General features: G+C 28.6%; 1 protein-coding gene across 1 annotated transcript; it reads left to right on the top strand.

Annotated features, from left to right (window-relative positions):
- Window positions 1-9,153: 9,153 nt before the first annotated feature.
- LOC778219 (exocyst complex component EXO70H1) lies at window positions 9,154-11,468 on the top strand. Its single transcript, XM_004246691.5, has one exon. The coding sequence runs from the start codon at window positions 9,440-9,442 to the stop codon at window positions 11,354-11,356; it is 1,917 nt and encodes a 638-aa protein (XP_004246739.2). The 5' UTR covers window positions 9,154-9,439; the 3' UTR covers window positions 11,357-11,468.
- Window positions 11,469-20,884: the final 9,416 nt, after the last annotated feature.

The raw sequence follows: 20,884 nt of genomic DNA on the forward strand, positions 1-20,884 counted from the left end.
TTTGAACATGAAAATGCACCATTTTCCCCCCAGGACAAACATGTTCCTTCTCTAAGGTCTTAAAGGACGTCCCTTATAAATTTCGGTCAAGTTGTTTTGGGATGTTTGGATAAAAAGAATTCATGGGTTATAGCACACAAAATCGGTACAATTGTCTTTGCCTACTTTGGACTTGTTTGAACTTTAAAATGCACCACTTTTCCCTGTAGGATAAATTGGTTCTATTTAAAAGGTCTTAAGGGACATCCCTAAAAAAATTTGGTCATTTTGTTTTGAGATTTTTCGGTTAAAAAAATTCATGGGATAATCGATAAAATCTGCATTTGCGTGCTTTTGGGCTTGTTTTAATATGAAAATGCATCATTTTTTCCCACAAGATAAACTGGTTCATTTCTAAGGTCTTATTGAACTTCTATGAAATATTTCATCAATATATTTGGGATTTCCAAATAAAAAATACATGGGCTATAACACACAAAAATTGATAAAATCAGTTTTTGCCTACTTTGGGGATCCTTTGAACTTAAAAATGCATCATTTTTCTCCGCAGGACGAACAAGTTTCATTTTCTAAGGTCTTAACAGACGTCTTTAAAATTTTTTGGCCATTTTATTTCATGATTTCCAGAGAAAAAAAATCATGGGTTATAGAATAAGAAAATCATTAAAATATGTCTTTTTTTTCTTTTGGGCTCGTTTGAATTTGAAAATGTAACATTTTTCCTAATATGATGAATTGTTTCCATCTGTAAGGTATTAATAGACGTCCATAAAATTTTTTGGCCATTTGGTTTTGAGATTTTTGGATAAAATAGAATCCATGGGTTATAGCATACAAAATTGTTAAAATCTATGTTTGCTGCTTTGGAGCTCGTTTGAACTTGAAAATGCTTCATTTTCCCCGCATGACGAACTGATTCCATTTCTAAGGTCACAACAGATGTCCACAAAAAATTTCGGTCATTTCTTTCGGGTCTTCCGGATATAAAAAAAATTCATGGGTAAAGCACACAAAATTCGGTAAAATCTGCCTTTGCCTGTTTAAGGACTCATTTGAACTTGAAAATGAACCATTTTTCCATCAGACCGAATTTATTCCATTTCTAAGGTCTTAACGGACGTCCATGAAAATTTAGGCAATTTTGTTTCAAGATTTCTGGATCAAAGAAGTCCATGGGCTATAACATGCGAAAATCGATAAAATTTTTCTTTGCCTGCTTTAGGGCTCGTTTTAACTAGAAAATGTATCATTTTTTCCAGCGAGATGAACTGGTTCCATTTCTTAGGTTTTAAAAGATAACCATGAAAAATGTTAGCCATATTGTTTCGAGATTTTCATATAAAAAAATTCATAGGTTATAACACACGAAAATCGATAAAATCTACCTTTACATGCTTTGAGACTCGTTTGAACTTGAAGATGCACCATTTTCCCCACGGGCACTAGCTCCACTTCTAAAGTCTCAACGGAGGTCCATGAATTTTTTTGACCTTTTTGTGTGAGGATTTTCGAATAAAAAGATGCATGTGCTATAACACACGAATATCATATGATACGCTTTTACTGATTTGGCTCGTTTGAATTTAAAAATACACTTTTTTTCCCTGCGAGATGATTGGTTCCACTTCTAAAGTCTTAACGGACGTTCATAGGTGATTTGTATGTACTATCTCCTTTTTTAGGCACTGTTTCTCTCGTCTCTAAACCTGCATTTGTGTTAATTTGTATTTCTTGCAGTAAGCTTGGGCCTGTTTGTTCTTATGTTAACGTACTCCCATTTCATGCTTCAGAATTGAATATTTGGAAAAGGAAAAAAGGCTTTGCCAAATCTTTTGCATGGTGAAGTATTGCTGTGTTTACTGAGTGACCAAATTCCCTGATGTCCTTAGCTCTAATTTAATTGCTTTTACTTTGTACAAATTGTCAACAAAAAGAAGTGAATATGGTCGGATTTTACATTCATTGGATTGAAATCTTAATATATAAATATAACCATCTAGTATTCGATCTAATTTGTAAAGATTTTTTCGAAAGAGTTGCTCTTACATAGAGAGATTTTCTCTCATTTTATAAAATTTCGTTAGTCGTTGTGAATAAGTATAATAGTGGCCACTAAAAGAATGTTTTAGTAGCAACATTAAACGCTGCTAATACCTACATTAATAGCCACTAAATGTAAGTTTTAGAGGCAACATTAGCAGCTAAGAATAAGTATAATACTTGCAGCTAAAAGATTGTTATAGTCGCTGCAAATGCCTAAACTTAATTGCCACGAATAGTATACTATAGTCACCATAAGGCTTTAAAGGTCACCACTAAATTAGGTTTCAGTGGCATTTCTAGTCGCTGCTAATGCTCATAACAGTCACTTTTAGTGACGACATTTATAACTTTTAGCGACAGTATAAGTCGCCACTAAAAGCCAGTTTTAGCGACGACATCATCACTTTTAGTAGCAAATTCTGTCGCCACAAAAAGTCGGTTTTAGCGACGACATTCATAACTTTAGCGACGGTAATAGTCGTCGCTAAAAGTGTCTTTTAGCGACGACCTTCATAACTTTTACCGACGACCTTCATAACCTTTAGCGACGACCTTCATAACCTTTAGCGACGACCGTCATAACCTTTAGCGACGACCTTCAAAACTTTTAGCGACGACCTTCATAACCTTTAGCGACGACCTTCATAACTTTTTGCGACGATCTTCATAACCTTTAGCGACGAGATTCATAACTTTTAGCGACGAGCTTCATAACTTTTAGTGACGATATGCATAACTATTAGCGACGACCTTCATTACATTCAGCGGCAATTTTTGTCGCCACTAAAAGTAACTTTTAGTGACGACTTTCATGACTTTTAGCGGCTGTTTTTGTCGCCAATAAAAGTCACTTTTATCAATATTAATACTTTCTTTTAGCAGCGGTTTTTGTTGCCATTAAAGTGACCTTTAGCGACGATATTCATAACTTTTAGCGGCGACATTTATGACATTAATTAAAATTTATATAATTGTTCCTGTAATCAACTGATATTTTAATCAATACATTCTTCATTAACATCATAGATAAATCATATACAAAAGGGAAAATTGATCAGAAAGATAAACGGGAACATAGTATGGATTTGGAATCCAAATGTGCATTAAATTGGATAAATTTACAAGAAAATATCTCCCAAGAAGGGCTAGCAACCTATAAAGCTACATCTCTATTCTCCTACATAGCAATTAGGAAAGGGAAAAACAAATAGAGTGGTCAAGCCATTGGAATAATAGAGAGCCCACAAGGCTTTGGTCCAACGGTAAGAGCGTAGCGCGTGATGTGTGGGTGCAGCCACCAAAGGCAGATATATATATGTAAGTGCCTAAAGAACAAGAATATTATCCACTCATGAGTACTTGTCTGATCTTGGGGAAAGAAAAAAACTAGCAAAATCTTACAAGCAATCATTTAATTCCTATTACTTGTATGCCAACCCTTTATTCATCACTAGAAATTTGTAAACACTAAACCTATTTATAATGTGAATCACTGTGGGGCATGAACTTGAGTTAGGACCAAACTCATGTACAAATGGTAATTTGCATGTCTCAATGTGCTAAATATATTTACACTTGTTTGCCTTGTCAACTACGCGTACAACTCATAAACTCTTTTAAGATCTTTGACGCATCTAGGGAGGTAAGAGTAATATATATATATACACCTGGCTCAACCCATTCACTGTTTCCAAATATCATCTCTATGACAAATAAGCCGATAAATGTGCCAAGAGATCAGAACTCCATTTCTAAGGTTTTAACAGTGTCCATAAAAAATTTTGACCATCTTATTTCGAGATTTCTGGATATAAAAAATTCATGGGTTATAGCACATAAAAATTGGTAAAATTTGCATTTGCCTGTTTTGGAGGTCGTTGAACTTGAAAATGCACTAGTTTTTTTCTCGCAAGACGATAGGATTCCAATTTCTATGATTTTAACAGACGTTCATAAAATATTTTAGTCATTTTGTTTCGTGTTCTTTTGGATAAAAAAACTTCATGAGTTATAGCACATAAAAATTGATAAATTATGCGTTTGCCTACTTTAAAGCTCTTTTGAACTTGAAAATGTACCAATTTTGTCTGCAGGACAAAAGGTTTCCATTTCTAAGGTCTTAACGGACGTCCATGAAAATTTTTGGTCTTTTTTTGCTGATAAAAATAAATTCATGGGCTATAGCACAGAGAAAACGGTAAAATATGTCTTAGACTGCTTTGGGACTCGTTTAAACTTGAAAATGGACTAGTTTTTCCTTCGGAAATCCATGAAAATTTTTGACAAAAATTATGTCGAAATTTCGAATCACCAAAAATAGTGAACTATAAAACACGAAAATCAGCAAAATGGTGGTTTAACCTGCTCTGAGCTCATTTGACCTTGAAAATGGATTTTGATTTAGACGTCAGGGCCAGCTGACTCCATGACTAAGAACTTAATTGACGTCCGTGAAATTTTTTGACAAAAAATGCTATCGAAATTTCGAATTACTAAAAATTTATGGACTATAGTACATAAAACCGACAAAATGAAGGATTTACATGTACCAAAGCTCGTCTGACCTTAAAAATGGATTGTTTTAGTTGTTAGAGCTAACTGACCTTATACCTAATGTCTTAACGAATGTCAATGAAAAATTTCAACAAAAATAATATCGAAATTTCATATCACCAAAAATTCATTGACCGTATAACAATACATGAATTGATCTGCTTTTTTATAATGTCTAAAAGTATATTGTTCTCCACTTCCTTCTCTTTTTTTCAAAAGATACGAGTGGTATATTATTAAAAAAAAATTATACTATCATTTATATATAATTAAAATTGTTTTTGATATATATCGTAGATATTGAATTCCTTTAATTTATTGTATATTATTTTTTCATATTTTAAATTAATTTCCTAAATAAAAGTTTTGACTTCGTTGTTAATTAAATAAATCTTCATAGTTTCAGACTACGGTATAACTTATCCATTTATTTGTGGAGATGACACATCTCTTATCTTATGCTACATATAAATCAACCAACTTTTCTGGAATATATGGAGATCATATCAACACGGTTTCAAAGACAAAATCGAAAGAAATTAAAATAAATATTACTTTTTCATTTTAATTTATTTATTATATTTCGGTCTAAAAGGAATAATTTTTTTTAAAAATAGCTTTTTAATTTCAACTTTTTATATATCATTTATATTCATAAAATTAAATTATATGTCAAGTTGAAATAGAACAAGAAGTAGATTTAATATATAAATTGGATCGATTTAACTTTTTTCTATTTTTTCTCCATATTTTGTTGGTTAAAATTTAGAAAATACTTAGTAACTTTACCTTTCACCCCATCTAGCTTTAATAATATTTATCTAATTTTTTAAAATGTATCTATAGTCAATGATCAACATTTTTTTAATGTCATTTTCAAATAATTAGCATTGTCTGTTGTATCAACTTTTTTCTTTGTTTTTATTCCTAGCAAAGTGATATAACTAAGATATAAAAATAAGTCTTTCCATAAAAATTAAAAAAAAAGGATCACCAGTAAAATCAGCAATAAAGGAAAAGAATCTTAGAAATTATAAATTGTTTATCAGAAAAAATAATATAATTAAATTTATAATAAAATTAAAATATATATATATATATATATATATATATATATATATCTTGATTTAACTTGTTAGATTTGATTGTTAGCCATTAAATATGTTTGGGAATATATAATATTTATTTGTTTCGGTTTATTTGGCACACATTATCCTTATATTGAAGATCAACTTGACCAATTCTTTGTGAAATAAGGCCTACATTTATCCAGTTATATAAATTCAGAAATCACAAAAAAAAAATGAGAAAAAGAATAATACAATTAAAAATGTTAGTCAAATTTTTATTTAGTTGGAAAAAAATTATATTAAATATCAACCCATATTATTCATTCACCAAGTAAGCCATTTATAAATTTCTTTGACTTCAAAGTAAGTTATTTAAGTTTTGACCATGTGTCCAAATCAATATTCTAATTAATAAATAAAATGTTGTTCAGTTATATATTTTTCTCACATGTTAAATATAATTTTTAAAGAAAATAATATGAACACTACGTCAAAAATAATTTTAGCAGTAATTAAAATTAATGACAATTGCGTAATTATTGTCAAATGTGTTTCTTTAGAGACAATTATTGATAACAGATATATTTTAACACTTTTCATAAATATCACTAAAAATAATTTACTAATATCGGTAGAAGATTTTAATACTTATATATATGTATATATACACACACGTCAAGACTCAGACAGATACGATTTGAAAGTAATATAAACTAAATGTCAATTAGGAACAGAAAAGTAAGGTTTTAAAAGTAATTGTGGTCCTAAATTCACACTTATTAATCAACTATATAGACTAATGAGTTGTATATGAGCCAATATTATGACAAAAGACTGGTGATTTAATTATTTACATAAAATCTTGTGTGATATATTCGAATCTATAATAATTTTAATTTAAAATTATTACAGAAATTCATAAACGTGAAATCTCGATAAGTCTTTGACCTAAAAGGATAAAGATTCCAATGTGAACAAGTGCTATAGTTTTACGTTGAAAGAATACGTTCATATAACACACTTTTGGGAATCAAAGAAAATAGACTTGTCTACATATACTCATTTGCAAGTTTTTAAAATTAAATCCATGGTCCATTTTTGGGTGCTCAAAATATATGTATAGATGTTTTATTTTTATTTTTTTAAAAAAATAGGAATTTAATTTAAGATGGACTATAATTGAATTATTCTTCATTGTTTACAAAATGTACGTGCTTTCTTTGTTCGTTCAATAGAAAGTCTATTATTTTTCATTGTTCACATACATTATATTATGTCCTGTTAATAAAAACAATTTTTATCGGCATTAAATATTGAGTGTTAAAGTCTTTATCGACATTTGTTAAGTGTCATTAAAACCAATATCGCTAAAGACTTTAGAAACATATACAAAGAGTGTTAATTGTCGCTAAAAATATATGATGATCATTTTTGATGTAATGATCTCACCTTTAGAATTATACTAAATTTATCATCGTTACATGTTTTTAGTATATAATACTAAAAGTCTAGAACCAAATATTCAAAGTTTATGAATGTATAAAAGTGTGATTATTCCTCAAATGCAGCATGCAGGTTCACATTAATTATCCTTATTTGTGAGGAATATATATATTATGATCTGCTTATTATTCAGAATTTTCAACTATATATATATATATGATCAACTTGCTCTTTTTTTAATTAATCAATTACAAGTAGCATTAAAGTAACATATAAAGTAATTCAGCTTTTCAGATTTAGATAATTTATCCATTAATGTCTGGAGATTACATAACACTTCTCTTTTTTCTTATGCTTTTAACAACTTTATAACGTGTAATAAATTTGAAATTATATTCGATCCAGAAGAATTAAAGTAGAAGCAAGTTTTTTTTTGAGCAATCGGTTGATAGAAGTTTATTTATTCTAGAAAAAAAAACGTAATCGACGATAAAGTTGACTAATTTTGAATTGTTCAGAGATGTATTTGACGCATTTACATGTTATCTAAAGTACAAATTAATTATTCAATATTTTGTAGATATGATTAATATTTAGGTTCTTCAAAGTTAGAATTCAATAGTGACAGAAATGGTCATATGTGCTCCATAACTATTGGTGTTATCACCCCGCAAAGAGGTGGAACTAATGTTCCACTGATTAGGCGGAGAATATATTAAAGAATTGTGTCTGATCGATCCTCTATAAGCAGTGCATATTTGAGGATCCGATAAAGATGTTACAATATTTTAGGGAGTCGGAACAATATAATTAAGAAAGTGAGAATTGAAATTACTATTTCTAGAAGTATACAATGGGAGCATGATTAATAACCTCTTGAGAAATTAAAAAGTAAAAAAAGGTATGAACATAGAAATTAGGGAGGAATTAAAATGATTTTAGTAGAAATGTAGAATGATGTACAAGTAATGCTTAGTTAAATGATTACGACTCCAACCTAATATGACTCTTATGAAAATGATAGTATATTAGTACTCACATTTTTATTTGTCATAATATTTTAAAATTATTTTTTTCTCATTTGAAAAAAAAAAACTATAATGTATTATACTTTTTATATGATTTGAGAATATCTAAAAATCAATTTTAAACTATTGAATAAGTCTTATTAAATTTTTAACTTTAAAAGTTTGTTAAATTAATTTTAAAAAATGAAACGTGATCGACAACTATTTTGAAACAAACAAACTAGTAGTTAGTTTAATTGTGAAGTATTTCATTTGGTCTGATGATTTGTTGAAAATGACATGTTTGAACTATGGCGCAATAGGGTAGAACTATTGTGTCTATATAAAATATGCTAATTATATAGTCAATAATTGAGAATATATATTAATGATGAGATCACCCCTCCCATCACTAATCTAATTAAACACCCTTAATGACCAATTAAATAAAATAATTAGGTAGCAAAAGGAAACAAGTGAGAAAATTTTAGGAAATAACTAGAAGGGTGCGCTGATTAATAATGAGGTAAGCAATTTCATATGAAGTTTAGTTGTGCTTTCACTTTCTATGACACATATTAGGTCCTATTTATGGAAGAATATTAAACATAATAATCATAGGGGAGAAGCGAAATATCGAAAATATTTTAAAATTTAACGTGAACTATTAGCTTTATTTTAGAAATATTAACAGCTTTGAAAATATTAATTTACTTTATCAACTAAACTTAATAAATACATCCCTGATCTTGTCACATGAGTGAAATACAAATCCTCAATTCTCACCAAGTTTAGGAGTGTATTCAACATTTCTCTTAGCTTGTTTCATAATTTTACACTAATGAAATAAGAATTTTAGATCATTGTTTTCGAGAGATTATTTCTTTCTAAAATTTAAACAATATCATATATCATAAAAACCATAGTGCAATTCATTGGGGTAGATTTATATACCATGGTCCAGGTGTCAAATCGAACATTGTTACACAATTTTTGTTTCATAAGCAACATAAAAAACCATAGTCTAAAATTGGAATAATTCAAAACTTCTTGTTATTGAAGGAACGTGTGAATAATAGTAGTAAAGACTTTTTTGAATCATCAATTTTGCATCTATTGTTGACTCCTAAAAGTCCAATACAATTTGTGCGCTCTATAAATATTCCATTTAACGCCTATCAAAACCCATCAAAAGAAACATCAATCATTTTACTCTACTCTTCATTTATACATCCAAAAACTATATACCAAAATTTTTTGATTATTTCGCTATCGCGATAACAAAATCCACTCAATTATTTCTCAAAACATAACACGAAAATCATGCCGAGAAAAGGAATGAGAACACTGAATTGGTTTTCACCAAAACACAATTCAGCAACTGATGTTAATTCTCCATCTACTTCACAATTCTCATCTCCTTCCCGATTCGCCTTTTCGCCATCCAGACCGAGTTTTTCTGAAGCAGTGATTGATCGAACGATCGAGATGGCTGAGCAGATGATCACGAAATGGGATCCTGATACTACCACCTTCGCGAAGGTGACTTCTCTGTTCTATGAAAATCGAAAAGAAGCTAAGGATTTCATTAAATATGTGAATAATCTACATAAGGCTATGCATTTTCATGCTAGTGAGAATTCCAGATCTGATAAGCTTGTTCGTGCTCAATCGTTGATGCAAATCGCGATGAAACGACTGCAGAAGGAGTTTTATCAGATTTTATCAATCAACAGAGCACTTTTGGATCCTGAATCTATATCCACTGTGTCTTCACGTACTTCGATAAGTACTCGATCGAGTACCTCAGAATTTAACGTTGAAGATGATGATGATAATCGTGTTGCAATTGCTGGTGAATCTATTAATGAAGTTGAGGATATTTCTAATGTTGTAATGGCGGATTTGAGATTGATAGCAGAGTGTATGATTTCTTCTGGATATACAAAAGAGTGCTTGCAGATTTACAAAGTTATACGTAAATCGATTATCGATGAAGGGATTTATAGACTCGGTGTTGAGAAATTGAGTTCTTCGCAAGTTCATAAAATGGATTGGGAAGTTATGGATATGAAGATTAAGGATTGGCTTAATGCGGTGGATGTAGTTATGAAAACATTGTTCGATGGCGAGAAGATTCTCTGCGATCACGTTTTTGCTTCAAGTGATGCAATTAGAGAATCGTGTTTTACTGAAATTTCAAAAGATGGAGCTATGATTCTGTTTAGCTTTCCAGAAATTGTGGCGAAAAACAGTAAGAAGTCGCCAGAAAAAGTGTTCCGTATGCTTGATATGTACAATTCAATCGTCGAACACTGGACGGAGATTGAAACTACATTCGAATCTGCTATCCGATCTCAAGCGATGACGTCTCTCGTTAAGCTTGGTGAGTTTATAAGGATGGCTTTGGCTGAATTTGAAACCGCTCTTCAAAAGGAATCGTCTAAGACGACAGTTGCCGGCGGTGGAATCCATGCTCTCACTATTGACACAATGAATTACATCATTCTACTTGCCGATTACAGCTACGTACTCTCTGACATCCTTGGTGAGTCTCCTCCTCCGGCTAAAAGTTCATTGCCTGAATCATATTTCGGTATGGCTGATTCCGATGAGTCTCCGGCACCGGCAATCTCACTCCGATTTGCTTGGTTGATTCTCATTCTTCTCTGCAAACTCGACGGCAAAGCAAAGCACTACAAGGACGTTTCACTCGCGTACCTCTTCTTAGCAAACAATCTCCGATACATCGTCGTAAAAGTCCGTTCATCGAATCTCAAGTACTTGCTAGGTGAAAATTGGATATCAAAACAAGAGCAAAAAATCAAAAAGTTTGCCTCCAATTATGAACAACTAGGATGGAGCCACGTAATCCAATCTCTACCGCGAGAACCAAACGCCTCAATGACTCCACAACAAGTGAAAGAAATATTCAAGAGATTCAATTCATCATTCGAGCAAGTTCATCGGAAGCAATCTCTCTACGTCGTACCAAATAGTAAGCTCCGAGATGATTTGAAAGTGTCGATTGCAAGGAAAATACTTCCGGTGTATAGAGAGTTTTACAATATACATAAAAATACGATAGCAAAAGAGAGATATTCGAGTCATGTGATCAAATATTCTCCGGAAGATTTAGCACATTATTTGTCCGATTTATTTTTTGGACCGATTGAATTGGGAAGTTCATCGTCAGTTGAGTCATCCCCATCACGTACAATACCATCACAACTGCAGTGAAATTTTTTTTTAGAGTAATTGTTTATTTTTCTTTCTTATCTCAGATGTAATTTATACGTATGATATATACTTGAAATACGATTTATATAAAAAAGTGTATACATTTGTACAAGTATTTTTTGTGTGTTTAAATCAGATGATATATGAGGATGTCAAAATAAAAACAAATATAAGATTGAAGATATATTATTGTTGTACTCCAAAACTCTTAACAAACTTGTTTTTTTGATAGTTTCCAAATTGGTAGTCTTGTTTTAGAGTAATATACACTAAATGTCAATTTCGAACGGAAGGTAAAGCTTTAAAAATAATTGTGGTCCTAATAAATTTGTATAAGATGGAAGGTCTTTTTAACATTGATCTTAAATTTAGATATGTTTCTATTCTTAACAATGTTCATAAAAAGATTATATATACCTTAAGAATTTTCCCAAATATTTAATTGTGAAATTCAATAATTATAAGAATATATATTGGAATTTTAAAATGTTTGTAAAAATAAGTTTATAAATTTAAAATCATAAAAAGGAAAATTCATGATGTAAATGTTAACAAGTGTTATTGTTTTACATTGAAAAATTATGTCCATATAAACCACTTCTACGAAATCAAAGTAAAATGTATACATATATTCTTTACTCATTTGCAACTTGCAAGTCTATGGTCCATTTTTGGATGCTCGATATATATGTATATATAAAGAGCTACCGATATATATATATATATATATATATATATAAAGAGCTAAATTAACTTTTTTTTTCTCCATTACATATCATCTTACATGAAAATTATATATTATTGTTGACTTTTTCATTTATATATTTTTAAAATAAAAACAAAAACAAATATAAGATTGAAGATATATTATTGTTGTACTCCAAATCTCCAACATCCTTATAGGTAGCCTTATTTTAGCATAATATAAACTAAATGTCAATTTCTAACGAAAAGCAAGGGTTTAAAAATAATTGTGATCATAATAAATTCATATAAGATGAAAGTGTTTTTATTCCTAATAAAAGTAAAATCAAGAATAAGAAAATTTAATGTACATATGAACAAAGTGTTATAGTTTTACATTGAAAAGTTGTGCATATAATCCACTTCTAGAATATCATAGAAAAATTGTTATTATTATTATATATATATATAAAAGTGCAACTTGCTATTTTTCATAATTATAGTTAATTACAAGTAGCACTAAAATAACATGAAAATTCAACGTTTGATTATAGAGAGTATGCTCTTATCAAGTCTCCCGATATACTTTTTCTATTTACAAAAATAATAACTTATTTTTTCAATTTAATTAAAAAAATTATCTTTATCTGATAACACTTTAATTTCTTATGTTTAGATAAAAAATTAAAAAATATTTTGATACATACATAACTATTAGAATATAATGGTGGCTAATAAGCAAGGTGCTTAAGAAAAAAGAGGTACGCAATAACATATGAATTTTGTGCTTTTTTACTTTGACTTTTACCGAATTAATTTGTTCTAATTTTATCATGTGTCAAAATCAATGTTACTATTATGCTTATGCCAATAAGTATCACTATCAAGTCCGATCAATTTAGATTTATGTTACAAAAAAAAAATTAAAAAAAAAAGAAATGCTATTTATTAAAAAAAAATTCATAGCTAAATTTAAAATCAACATGTTTAACTAAAAATAAAATAACTATTTTCACTGCATAACATTTTTATTGATCTAATAAACAACTTGTATAAACATATATATCTCAGGAGACAAGAAATAAATATCAAAAAGTCAAAACATACAAAGTATTTTAAATATATTAAACTTAAATACATTGAATTAAGACATTATCATAACTTATAAGAAACAGAAAAACTAAAACACTATCGTTATAATATAAAATAAATATAATAGCAAATATATGAATAATTTAACTCAATATTATTAAACGGACGTGCGAATAATAAGACTTTAATAATAATAATAATTCAAACTCCTCATTAATCCTAGGTGTCACGCGTGAGACTCAATCCCTCGTTTTTTACTTTTTTTTTTAATATTGCCTTTTTTTTTATAATATGCATAGTATAAGTAATATTTATGGGACTAATAAATAAAATATTCATCAAATTAATACAAATATCAGATATCGAGTAGAAATTAACACAATAATAGATATCAAGTAGGAAAAGGTTTTGTCTAGTCATCTCCTAATTGGAATGTGATTACTAAAATCCTTATTCTATAAATTCATCCTTCTAGAGAATATTTGTGTAATAGTAACAATTTTACATCATGTCAATAAGTGATAAATTCTGTGAATTTATCATTCACAAAATATTTTCCTACCTAAGTTATGAAGATGCAGCCAATTCAAGTCTTATATCTAAAATATGGCAACAAGCATGGTTGACTCAACCTAATTTGAAGTTCAAAGTTGAGTATGGCAAAGGAAATAATAATAGAAAAATAGTTGAGAAAATTATGGAGAGATATAAGGATGAAAAATATCCAATTGACAAGTTTGAACTTGATATTACATCTTCTCCTTATCATCATGCACTTGCTTTTCCTCGAATTGATAACTGGCTCGACACTGCTCTTCAGAATGGTGTAAAAGATGTTGTATGTGAAGTTAATGTTCCTTCATACCCTTTCCCTATTTCCGCATTCTTGATATCAAAATCTTTAAGAGAATTGGTTCTAACGGGTTGTGATATAATGAGTCTTTTGTTATCTACTAGTCCTATGAATTGTCATTCTTTGAGAAAGCTTTCTTTGTGTGATGTTCGTTTAGATCACCACGTTCTTCAGACTCTACTTAGTTGTTGCCCCTTGATTTCCAATTTGGAGATTAAGAATTGTTCTTTATTGACAAAGATTGAGTTGAGGAATCTACAAAACATCAAGTCGTTTCATATTTCACCAACTGATGAAACCCTAAGTGTTAAAATTCAAGCACTACCTCTAGAACACTTGTCGATTTTCGAGCAAATTGTTGCATTTGATATTATTGAATGTCAAAATCTAAAATCTTTAGAACTATCACTTTTGTCTATATCTCAAGAATCTCTCGAGAACCTTATTTATACATCCCAAAACCTCGAGAGCTTGATATTATATTACGTTTCTGGAGAGTTAAATGAAAGATTCAACATTCGTAGTAGTCCATCCCTAAAGGTTTTGAGGATTGAGGGTTGTAACGACATAGGGGAGATTGATGCTTCGAATTTGGTATCGTTTGAGTATGATGGATATGAAATTCCCGATCTTAAAATTGTAAACGAATCTCCTCTTCAATTGAAGAAATCGCAAGCATGTCTTAGTTTGAGTATGATGGATATGGAATGGTTTTGTAAGTTGAAGAAGTTTCTATTAAACTTGACCTCTTGGTCTCAAGTTTCCCTTCATATCGGTGAATGCAATGACATTAACTTGATAGATTTGGAGTTACACCCTAGGGTTGCTATCCCTAAAGTGCTTGTTTTAGATATATATATGAGATATATTGATGTAAGCACGTGTACTAATTTTGTGGATGCTTTGCTATGGAGTTGTCATCCCAAGATACTAAACCTAGTTTCCTCGATTGAAACAATTATATGTTTTTTGGATCGTTTAACGTATCTGAAGAATTCGAGTTATTTTACTTTTGATGGAAGCGTGTTTTGGCATAGTTATCGATTAAAAGAAGTGAAAGCTTTCAAATATATCGCGGAAAATGAGCATGTTGAAGTTGATAGAGAAGATTTGGCTATGATGACACGAACTGAGATGAGTAAATCTTTTTTTCTATTAGATTGGTGATGTAGTTAATTTAAATTGAATGTACTTATTAATTCATGTTTTTTTAATTAAAACTTAATTAATTGCTGCCTTAATTACTTTAATCATAATGTATAAGCACATTAGAAGTTATAGAGTTATGCTCGTTTCAAGTGGTTAATTATTGAAATTATATTCTTGTTTGGCTTGTAATGTTACTTCCATAGTCTCCATTTCTTTAACAAGATAAATGTCGTAGAAACGATGATGTTTAGATGAATGTGTAAACATAATAGGAGAAATAGAAGAATGTAAATGATAGTGAACGTTATGAATGTTTAGATGAACGTGTAAATATAATAAGAGAAATATGAATATATATAAACGATAGTGAATGTTACGCATATGATGAATGTTTAGATGAATGTGTAAATATACGGGAGAAATAAGAATGTAAACGGTAGTGAATGTTATGAATGTTTTGATCAATGTGTAAATATAATAGGAGAAATAAGAATATAAACAACGAAGAATATTACATATATGATGAATGTGTAAATATAATAGGAGAAATAAGAATGTAAACAATGGTGAATGTTACGTATATGATGAATGTGTAAATATAATAGGAGAAATAAGAATGTAAACGATGGTGAATGTTATGTATATAATGAATGTTTAGCTGAATGTGTGGAATACTATGAGAGATAAAAATAGAAAGGATGTGAGTGATCTCACATATGATGATTGTCGGCTTACCAATTTTTGTTTATTCTATAAAGATGTAATGTATTTTTTAATATTTTACAATAATGTAAAATACTCATACTACGTTATCCTAAAGTTATATGTATTTATATTTGTAACTCTCATTCTAGAATATATATATACGTATGAAATAATGAAAACAACGTACATCATATTTTTAAATGAAAGTCTATTAAAAACATTTTCAACAAGCAAATTTTTCTCTAGCTAGTCATCATTGCATAGTCGAAAATTATATCCTGAAATAACATTAATCATATATATAAATAATTTTCTTGGTAAACGAAAATAATATATTAATAGAAACTAATATCTATTATTAGAGGGGTATGTCATGACAATTTTTCGACCTTAGAAAGTGTGTTTCTATTTTATTTGCTTCCACCTTATTAAATATAAACATACTGAAATTGTTCATTCTACATTGCTTGATATATATATATATATATATATATATATTTTAAATTAAAAATAATTGAACACCTGAAATAAAATTTCTGAATCCGTCATTGATTATGGTACTAATAATAGGTTCTTTTCTTTCTCGATGTGAGAAGTCGAATGATTAGACCTCATTCTTGAATAAGAATTTCTTTTCACGTTTGTACTCTTTTGTTAAAAAAATCTTTTTTTTTTATTAAGATTTATTTTTAACAAATTTGGTCAAAAGAGATTAAAAAAAAGTATTTTTATTGATCAAATCCTTATAATATAAGCCTATGATTCTATGGATTGATATTTGATGACTATCTAAAAATTATTTTAAATTGAATAAAGTTACTCGGTTGCTTTTTTTTTCCTCCTAAACAAAAAAAAAATTAAAAAATTTAAAAGATATTTTTTGTTTTTTCTTACTTGTTCTAGAATATACATACGTATGAATAACTTTCAATTGATATACATCATATTCTTGAACATGTAATTTTTTGAGATAATATAATATGATTTAAAATTTAAAAAAAAAAAGAAATTTAAAAGATCTCTTTTGTTTTTTCTAACTTGTTCTAGAATATACATACGTATGAATAACTTTAAATTAATATACATCATATTCTTGAATATGTAATTTTTTGAGATGGTATAATATGATTTAAAATTTGAAAAAAAAAACACGTTTTAAACTACTATTTCTTCTGTTCACAAGAATGACATTTTTGTTGTTATTTACAAAACATTTAATTATTTTTTGACTAAAAAATCCACAGCTGTATATTTTTTCTATTGAGAGATTTATTTATTATTAGAATTTTTTAAAAATAGAAAAGTGATGCGAATAAATAAAACATATACTAATTAATATCGTTATAGTTTCAACTAATTATCATTCACCATTAATTTCAAGGCAAAAGATTACGCGCCCAAGTTTCAAGTTTTTATAAATATAAATATAAGATAGTAACTAATTTATATAATACGGAGGAAAATAACTCAATTATATAAAAATATACGAATTATATAAATATATGTAAATTATACTAGCAAACACACGAATTATACAAATAAGATCGCCGGTCTATATCAACTTAAACCATATATCATTACAATTAATAAATATACAAATTATAAATAAATAGCTCAATTAAATTTATTACAATGATTATTTACGAAATTTCCTATTACAAATATTACAAAATCTTTTAAATTGTAGTCAATCATCAAATTACATCAAAAACAGGAAAATAATTATTTTGATAGGTAATATAGTGTAGGTCAGGGCTGTCCACTCATTTCTGTGGTCTTTTTTTAAAAATAAAATAAAATAAAATATTAGAATATAAAATAAAAAATAAAGCCTTTGAAAAATCTCATTCTTGAAAAAGTAAAAGTATTTTTTTAACGAATCTTCTTATGCTTCCCTTTCTCGCATTGAACTATTTTAACAATTTGAGTATTCAACTATAATTTTTCGAATTTATAAAATTGAAATTTTTTAAAATAAAATTATTCAATTTTAAATAAATTTATTTATATATGCTATAGAGTAGCTTTTATCTTTCCTCAAATATCTATTAGTGCAATTCTTTTTTGAGATCATAAAAAATCAGATTTTGTCAAAGTCGATGAAGGTAATATTAGAAGGATTTTTAACTTGTGAATTTTGAACTTATTTATTTACTGAATTTCGAAAAATAAAATAAAATATAGATGTGAAGTTATTTGATGATTCTTTTTTGGCTATTTATTTAAACATGTGGAATGAATAAACAAATATAATTGTACTATATTTGATGGCAGTCATTGCGCGTAGTACTATACTTAGGGCTTTAGTATAGCTTTTCTATTGATTGATGTTTTACCTCTATACTATGATCAATGATCGTGAATAATATCGTTAGGGGTGTCAACTAATATTTTTTGTCATGATCAAGTGCTTCGTACAACCTCATTTGTGCTTTACTTCTCTTTAATTTGTCTCTCTGTCCACACCATTGAGTTCTCTCCTGATGTTTCGAACATGTTCCACCAATCCTACCATCATGTATCTCTTCGTGAGTATGAATTAGACGCGAATCAGAATTTGAAGACTAAGGGTGCATGCACTAAATTAAATATGATTTCTAAGTTAAACGCAAAAAAAAAAAACTTACAAAATAGTGTTCTAGCTAGATTTGAACCTTGGTCTCGCGAGTGGTTCTTCTGCCTTCTACTAGCGGCAAAAGAACACTCCTACACTCATCATGGGTGCACTGTTAATTATATCTTAGTTTTTGTCAGTTTCTCAATATAGTTATACATATATACACGTGATTTTATCTGAAGTTATCGGTTGCATGTGCACCCTACTGATAAAGAAGGTCCACTTCTAAGTACTATTGAATAATCATTTGTATGATTAAGTTCAAATATTTAGGTAGTACGTGATAATTTAACTTAAAAAAATAATTTTTTTCTCTTAATTTTTCATTCGATGTTCGATATTCGTATTGTAAATCGATTAAATATGCATTCGCGCTTTATAGCACTCATATATGAAATTAAGCGATATTTTCAACATAATTTTTTTCATTTTCCGAGACTCGAAAATAGTGACTTATTACATAGTTGTATGTGATTGTGGAGACTGAATCTTGATCTAACAACTTTTGGGAATACATAATCCAATCAAAGACCAAGTAGTTACCAAATTTCTCAATAGAATGCCCAAGTGGATTAATTATTAATTGAAATGAAATTAATTGAGTATATTTATTAGTTGACTGACTTGTAATACCCCTATAAAGTAGGAGTACCTTTTTTCTTTCTATTAATAATAACGATAGTGACCAAAACATTGATTCGATAGAATCAAATAATTTTAGGTCTGATTCTATATTTATATTTCAAATCTAGTAAATTTTTATTATCTAAAATTCATAACTCATAAATTTTAAGTCTGAACTAACATTGTTTGTGTTTGTTGAAATTGACCTCTAATTGTGGTCATGTGATACTTTCAAGTTTCTATCACAAATTGATTGACCAAAACGAAATATTGAATAAATAGAAAATAAGAATTAATTACTCGAGCAATACGTATATTTATTGTAAATATTATAAAATGAGAAGAAAAATGTTACATTAGAGGTGAACGATAAGATGTGTTCTCTAATAACCACAACTAGATTGGTCCCTTTTTTTTAGACTCAAATTAAATATAATATTAATGAAAGAGATAAATATCAACTCTTGCTTTCACTTGTACGTTTAAATAACCAAAAATGTGGCTATATGTCTATGTATATTAAATTATATTGTTTACTTTGTTAACATATAGTTGCTATCATTAATATCACAAATTTCAAATTGTTATTGACCTTATTAATGTGGACAAAATTAACTTTAGTTATAACTTTTTAAGTATCATCAATATGGATATTAATTCTTCAAAGTTGGTGGATTAGCGTTTGAATTAACTCAATACCTTTTTAACACGAGTATAAATTATATGTGAACACCTATAAAATTAATTCTTAAAAAGTATGTAATATATTTGAACTTATAATTTTGCAAATAAAATGAGTATGATCGAGTTTGAGACCGTGGGAAAGGAGAAAAACAAAATATGATACTCTATTTTAATTACAAAAAATAAAAAAATTCTAGCTTTGAATCTTGTACTTTGATGGCATTCTAAGACATTAACAAAAGTTCGAAAAAAAACTTTCTCCAAATGGGACTTTTGTAAAGGCTTTTGTGTCTCAAAAATTAAAGATCCCACAAATAAAATTATGATGACTTTTATTAGGTTTAGGAGCGGAGGTAGGCGAGTGTTTATGCGTTCGAACGAATTCAGTAGTTTTTTTTCATTCTGTATTTGTATTTAAAAATTAAGTAAGTTATGAACCACAAAAAAAAAAAATTGACAATTCAATGATAAGAAAAAAAAGGAAATTTACAACTCCAAACTCTTAATACTGACTCCGACTCCGATTAGGTCAAACCAAACTAATAATAATATGATGACTTCTCTTTATATATATATGTATGTAATAATAATATCAACTTATATATAACGTAACTTCATACACACACTCTTCTTTCATATAAAGTAATCTCAAAAAATCATGCAATGGGGTCAAAAACTTAGGTTCGAATAATTTTCACTTTTCTTTTGGAATTTATCCCGGAATATAAACATTTCTACGTAGAATTATCATACTTTTCTCAATACAAATTTAAATTCAATTCTAGAAAATACAAAAGAAAAAAAAATTGAAGAAAACTTAGTTATTCTCAATCATGACGAAGAAATTAAAAATTCAGATGATGAAGGACTTCATATTTACACACTACATTCATATCACGTAATCTCAAAATTCATGGTTTTAAACATATATATATATATGTCTTTGTTTGTCATAAATTTTCCACGAATTTTTCTACAACTTGTAAATTTTCCAACAAGGAAAATAGAAAATAAGTAGACGTTTGTGGACCTTGTGGGCAATATTGACACATGTACGCAGGGGCGGAGCTAGCTTAGAGAAACGAGATTCAATTGAAATTTTGGAGAAATGACTAGTTAT

This window comes from Solanum lycopersicum, chromosome 9, assembly GCF_036512215.1.
Source record: "Solanum lycopersicum chromosome 9, SLM_r2.1".
Taxonomy (NCBI): domain Eukaryota; kingdom Viridiplantae; phylum Streptophyta; class Magnoliopsida; order Solanales; family Solanaceae; genus Solanum; species Solanum lycopersicum.

Coding starts and splice junctions, on each gene's coding strand:
- LOC778219 (XM_004246691.5), top strand. CDS start 9,440: ATGCCGAGAAAAGGAATGAGAACACTGAATTGGTTTTCACCAAAACAC.